At 39.7% G+C, this 7070-nt stretch overlaps 1 protein-coding gene across 1 annotated transcript; it reads right to left on the bottom strand.

Moving 5' to 3' along the window:
* Positions 1-729: 729 nt before the first annotated feature.
* On the bottom strand, positions 730-2684 carry LOC110037219. Its single transcript, XM_020741811.1, has 3 exons — positions 1991-2684; positions 1561-1902; positions 730-1464 (listed from the first exon to the last, which is right to left on the bottom strand). Exons 1-3 carry the CDS (start codon positions 2486-2488, stop codon positions 952-954), a joined length of 1353 nt encoding a protein of 450 aa, XP_020597470.1. The 5' UTR covers positions 2489-2684; the 3' UTR covers positions 730-951.
* Between the last annotated feature and the right edge of the window lie 4386 nt (positions 2685-7070).

The raw sequence follows: 7070 nt of genomic DNA on the forward strand, positions 1-7070 counted from the left end.
TACACAAGAATTGGGTGATATGTATGTAAATGCCCAAAAGAATTTAAAAAAAATGGCAAAATTTCCAAATATGTAGGTTTAAATACTGGAAGGAAAAAAAAGCCCTGTATATATGAACTTGAAGCATTGAATGCACATGGAAGCTTTGAAAACTCTTACCATAATTGTAATGATGCTCTTAACTTCACACAACTTCAGACAATTGGTCAGTTAAGGTTAAGGCATGCAGCAAATGAACAATGCACCCAGTTGGGCCAGAGGAAAGTGAATACATTGCATGACTTGCCTCATGGAATCTTGCCATAAAAATAAAGATTACATTAGATTTACATATAAGGACCGGATTTCATAGGATGGACCAGTTTTGGCTAGTAATTATGGCTTGCATTTGAGAATATCACGCCTAGTAGGCCTTTGGTAGCAGGCCTTTGGTGCCAAGTATAAGAGGCAAATATTTTTAAAGGGATAAAGGCTAGTTGTTGTTGTAGTTTATGTGTGTAAATTTCAATCCACTTTAAACAAGGGTTGTAATCTCAAATAAGTTCTTAACTTGAATAGAACTTGCAAGCCATCATCTATGACTCAGTCAACATTAGAAAGAGCTAACTTATAACCAAGCTAGATACCATGAGCACAATAGGATTAAGTTCAGACCATTAACAATCCTACTCTAACAACCTTAACTTACTCAGATTTAATTAGCTTAATTTCGATTCACTTTCACTCCCAAAGTATTAAAACTTCAAAAAAGTAAACACCTAAATCTGTTACAGAAAGCATCCTTAACATTTTCACCATTCATACACAACATCTGCATTTCAGAAATCCTTAGCATCGCTATGCTCCTATCTAAACTGAACTTGCCAGTTAGCGGATTCAGAATTACAAAAAGAATATAGATTATAAGTACAAACATACAATTTTTCCCGCTTTCTAAATCTATGATTTGCATCAACGCTTAGGGTCACTGGTAACAGACCCACATAATACTATATCAGCAGGTGGAATAAAGCAATCCATTGAAAGGCCAGGCACATTGAATGCTACCTCTTCAATGGTCCAGGACTCCTCCATTCTTGTCTTGCTGTGGCTCATCGCTGCCTCGCCGAACCGGAAAAGGCTGACCACCGACCGGCCGGAGTGGGCGATCATCACCCCTTCGACCGCCCGGTAGTCGTTTATGAAGGAATTGATGGTGGTTTCCCAGTAAACGGAGTCGGTTCCAGTGTTGGATTGGATTCGAGTTAGGTGGGAATCCTCCATGTAGATCAAAAGACCAGTTTTTTGGCTGAAATAGCCGAAAAGAACATGGCGAATGATTTCCCCTGTGCCTTCGCTCCTAGCTTTCAGAGTTTGGGAATCAGTGCTCAGTTTAAGAATGAAGCAATCCTCACCATTGACCTTCTTCTCTCCTATGCAGAGCGCATTTGCGAACATGCTCGCAGTGGTCAGGGGATCAAGTCCCTGAAAAAAAAGAGCGATTTTTGGTTTGACATTTATAGATTTTCGAACCGATTTTTCATTGTAAAAAAGGTGGTATTTTTAGTCTGAAATTTGAACCTGGAGAGCTCGGCGAAGGGGACGAACGGGACCTTTTGCGTTGTGAGCGCCGAGCCAGGGAGTGTGACGCCATACGAGCTTGCCATTGGAGCCAGCGCGAACCTTGCTTCCCCCGACGGCTAGCTCAACGTACCACATATGCGGAACCATTTGCCAGAGAACGAAGCCGCCGGTCTCGACCGGAGCGCCGCGGTTCCTCGTCAACTTCGTCATAGTATCGTAATCCGAGACCGCCATCTTTAGCTTCCCCGACGCATAGAAATTTCGAATGGAGCTCTGGATCTTGATCCCTCCCGTAGCCGCGGTATATTGTTGAAGAATGTATTGCGCCGACGAACTTTCCTGCCGGAGCCAACAGAGCATAAGTAAAAAATCTCAGTTTTTGATGCATGCGATGGAGGAAGAAGATTGAGGAGAAGGTAATTAGTACTATTGGAGTGCCCTTAATGCTGAGATCCGGGAAGGCGTGGATGGAGCTGACGTAGGCGGGGGCCAGTGGGGCTCCCATGACGCCGAGTAGAAGACGGATGCCGGAACTGCCGGCATCGTCGGCCTCTGCGGCGTCGGAGGAAATCGAAGGGGCGCGGGAAAGTTGGCCGAGCACCCATCTGCTCCAACCTTCTTTCCGAGAGTCGTAGGCGAAGTATCTAGCAGCGTGTGGATCCGGTCCCTCCATTACCGGTGGGAGGGTCTCGCCGACTGGCCGTAAGCTGCAGGATCTCGCGAAAAAGGAGTCTGGGAGGCTTGAAAGGGAGTCTTTGCGCAGTTGAGCCTTACTCCGGTGAGGATGCAGAAGGTCGACAGCCGGAGACAGGCTCCTCGCAGGGCTCTGAGACCGAGATCGCGGTTTTGATCTCGACTTAACCGGAGAGAGACCTCTCACCACTTCTTGCTTCAAAGCAGAGAAGAATCCCTGCTTCCTTTCCATCCCTCTTCAGAAATAAACAAAGCAAGAACCACAGATGGTCAGCAGAATCAAAGCTTATTAACAAAAACCCAATTTCAGTTGCTAGCTCAGAGTGAAAGGGGGACGGAGGGTAAAACAGGAGAGTGGAGAAGAAAGGGGGAGGTAGAGGACGGTACGAGAGAGACAGAGAATGACGACAACGGAAGAGTTATGCGCTGCAATGGAAGATGGAGAGATGGGGTTGGGAAGCCAAATAAAAAGGTGCGAAAACATAACCGTTGGAGGGTAAACGTGGTTAGGGCTGTCAATTTGACTCTTTGTTCGTCAACACCTCTTGTTTGATTCGTTAAATAACTCGTGTTCGGCTCGTTCGTTAAGCTTGAGTTAACAGAAATTTGGCTCCAGTAAAACAAGAAAAATTACATATTTATCCCCAGCTTATAATTGGAAATATATATTTTTTTATTGCAAATTATAAAAATGTTAGATAAATATATATATTTTTCTGTCTTACTTGTGACGTGGCTCTAGTCTAACTTTTTTAAATTTTGAACCGTATTTAATCATAAATGAATACATTAAACTCTAAATTTACAATTCTACCCAACCTCCAAACAAGAGATGGAAAATATTTTTAAATGTACAAATAAATATTAAATTTTGAACTGATTTGTGAAATAAATATATAATAATAGATATTTTTAACTTAATTATAAAAATAACAGTTTTTGAATCTCGATTGATTATTGATTTTTTGTTTGATCGAAATTAATTATGATCGCATCAAAACTAATCAGATTTAATGTTTTAATGATCATATCAAGAACATCTTAAATTTTTGTAAAGTAATTGTTACTTTAAATTTAAAAATATATTTTTAATTAATGAAATTAAATTTTTTTTATGCTTAGTGTTTAATAATAAGATTTTAGATTATTTTTTATTTAAAAAAAAAGGTTGTTCTTGAGTTGGTCAGTTGGTGTTGCAGCTTCCATTCATGATGATGATGTTGGATTGATCAGCTATATAAAATGTGACGTTTGGCATGTGTGTGCCTGTGCTTCGACCTTCTAACTCCATACAAAAAATTAGAGGTAAGAAAACTTATTCTTAATTAAATGATATTGTATTGTTTAAACTCAGTTTGTCCTTTATGAATCACGGTTAGAGAGTTAGAATCGAGTGAAGAATTGAGGAAAAGGTCTATTTTTCTATTTTTGTCCCGTACTTATAGATGCTTGTTTTGTACAATTACAGAAAGAAAAGAAGTTTATCGAAATAGTGCTTAGTGTCATTAAGGTACGTATTGATCATATAGATTTTATGTTATATTTGTATTGCAATTTAAATTTCAACATTGGTGGTAATTGGTTGGTTAATTGGCTTGAAGACGACTGATTAAGTGACCGACCGAGTGACATTTGTCCTCTCAGGAGTACTCGTTGGACGTCGAGGCATTCAACCGAATGGTGATATTGTCTAAGTGCCTTTGGCACGGTCGACCAGAGCAGTTAGTAGTAAGGTGGTTGTTTGGTCTAGACGTAGGATTAGTCGATCGAATATGATCGGTTGGCTTTTTCGTTGTGAGTCGTGGCTCATTTGTCATTATACTCAAGTCTTACAGGGCTCATGTCTCACGTGTCTGGTTTGTTCGTTGTCTCAGTTGTATCTCCCAATCTTACAAGGTCTTGAGCAGATCTTTGTCACGATTCACGCAAGGTATTCGACGAGACTCGCTGCAGGGATGATTCACGCCTCACTTTCGGTGGGTCTTGCCGCTACCTAGCGGGAACCATCTCCGGATCTTGAACATATCCCAAATTTGGAGACGCGGCTTTAATTACACTCAAGGAATATAGTGTAAGACAAGAGAAAGAGGGAGAGACAAAAAGTGAAATGCGTAATAGTAAACAGTGATTTAAGAGATGTTTGTAACCTTTTATTCAAAAAATGATCCCCTATTTTAAAAGAGGGGGTATAATATGTGAAGTTGCATTTATACACTTTCTTCAGTGAGCATTGTACATGGTATTGTAGTTACATTACAAATGTGGTCCCAGAGCCCCGAAACCTGGCTCCTCTTATGCTCGACTAGCTAGATTGGCAAGCCCTTCTTAGGTGTTACTGGTTGGCTAAGCTATGTAGGCATGTCGATCGACCTGGTCTGGTGATTGTTGGTCAGTTAATTTTGATCTTGTCAGCTGGTTGGGCTCTTATCGGCGAAGGGTCGGCGGGATTGATTCGCTAACTTGGGCTGACATGTTAGTTGAGTCTGACAACGGTCCCTCGATCACTGACAGGGAGCTCCTGTATGCAGTGCAAAATTAGGCTATTGTGCAGCTGTCGAATCATCGTAATTCGATATATTGCCGCTCTTAGACGAAGAGATCTCGGGTTGAGACTCTTCTCACTTATTCTTGTTGGTGGTCAGAGGGGTTGTTGAATACTCCTAAGGGAGATGCAGGACCCGAGGGATAGCTTCCCCCTTGGATTGGTTTACTTGTTAACAGAAAATTGACTCTAGTAAAACAAGAAAAATTACATATTTATCCCCGGCTTATAATCGGAAATATACATATTTTTATTGAAAATTATAAAAATGTGAGATAAATATATATATTTTTCTGTTTTACTTGTGACCTGGCTCTAGTCTAACTTTTTTAAATTTTGAACCGTATTTAATCATAAATGAATACATTAAACTCTAAATTTACAATTCTACCCAACCTCCAAACAAGAGATGGAAAATATTTTTAAATGTACAAATAAATATTAAATTTTGAACTGATTTGTGAAATAAATATATAATAATAGATATTTTTAACTTAATTATAAAAATAACAGATTTTGAATCTCGAGTGATTATTGATTTTTTGTTTGATCGAAATTAATTAATGATCGCATCAAAACTAATCAGATTTAATTTTTTTAATAATCATATCAAGAAAAGCAATTGTTACTTTAAATTAAAAAATATATTTTTAATTAATGAAATTAAATTTTTTTTATGCTTAGTGTTTAATAATAAGATTTTAGATTATTTTTTATTTAAAAAAAAAGGTTGTTCTTGAGTTGGTCAGTTGGTGTTGCAGCTTCCATTCATGATGATGATGTTGGATTGATCAGCTATATAAAATGTGACGTTTGGCATGTGTGTGCCTGTGCTTCGACCTTCTAACTCCATACAAAAAATTAGAGGTAAGAAAACTTATTCTTAATTAAATGATATTGTATTGTTTAAACTCAGTTTGTCCTTTATGAATCACGGTTAGAGAGTTAGAATCGAGTGAAGAATTGAGGAAAAGGTCTATTTTTCTATTTTTGTCCCGTACTTATAGATGCTTGTTTTGTACAATTACAGAAAGAAAAGAAGTTTATCGAAATAGTGCTTAGTGTCATTAAGGTACGTATTGATCATATAGATTTTATGTCATATTTGTATTGTAATTTAAATTTCAACATTTGCGGTAATTGGTTGGTCAGTTGGCTTGAAGACAACTGATTAGGTGACCGACCGAGTGACATTTGTTCTCTCTGGAGTACTCGTTGGTCGATCAAGGCGTTCAACCACATGGTGATATTGTCTAAGTGTCTTTGGCACGGTCAACCAGAGCAGTTAGTAGTGAGGTGGTTGTTTGGTCTAGACGTAGGATTAGTCGATCGAATATGATCGGTTGGCTTTTTCGTTGTGAGTCGTGGCTCATTTGTCATTATACTCAAGTCTTACAGGGCTCATGTCTCACGTGTCTGGTTTGTTCGTTGTCTCAGTTGTATCTCCCAATCTTACAAGGTCTTAAGCAGATCTTTGTCATGATTCACGCAGGGTATTCGACGAGACTCGCTGTCGGGATGATTCACGCCTCACTTTCGGTGGGTCTTGCCGTTATCGAGCGGGAACTATCTCTGGATCTTGAACATATCCCAGGTTTGAAAACGCGGCTTTAATCACACTCAAGGAATATTAGTGTAAGACAAGAGAGAGAAGGAGAGACAGAGAGTGAAATGCATAATAATAAACAGTGATTTAAGAGAGGTTTGTGACTTTTTATTCAAAAAATGATCCCCTATTTAAAAAGAAGGGGTATAATATGTGAAGTTGCATTTATACACTTTCTTCAGTGAGCATTGTACATGGTATTGTAGTTGCTTTACAAATGTGGTCCCAGAGCCCCGAAACCTGGCTCCTCTTGTGCTCGGCTAGCTGGATTGGCAAGCCCTTCTTGGGTGTTATCGGTTGGCTAAGCTAGGTAGGCATGTCGGTCGACCTGGTCTGGTGATTGTTGGTCAGTTAATTTTGATCTCGTCAGCTAGTTGGGCTCTTACCGACGAAGGGTCGGCGAGATTGATTCGCTAATTTGGGCTGACATGTTAGTTGAGTCTGGCAGCAGTCCCTCGATCACTGACAGGGAGCTCTTGTCTGCAGGGCAAAATTAGGCTATTGTGCAGCTGTCAAATCATCGTAATTTGATATCTAGCCGCTCTTTGACAAAGAGATCTCGGGTTGAGACTCTTCTCACTGATTCTTGATGGTGGTCGGAGGAGTTGTTAAATACTCCTAAGGGAATTGTAGGACCCGAGGGATAGCTTCCCCCTTGGATTGGTT

This window comes from Phalaenopsis equestris, unplaced genomic scaffold (genome assembly GCF_001263595.1).
Source record: "Phalaenopsis equestris unplaced genomic scaffold, ASM126359v1 Scaffold217004, whole genome shotgun sequence".
Lineage (NCBI taxonomy): Eukaryota > Viridiplantae > Streptophyta > Magnoliopsida > Asparagales > Orchidaceae > Phalaenopsis > Phalaenopsis equestris.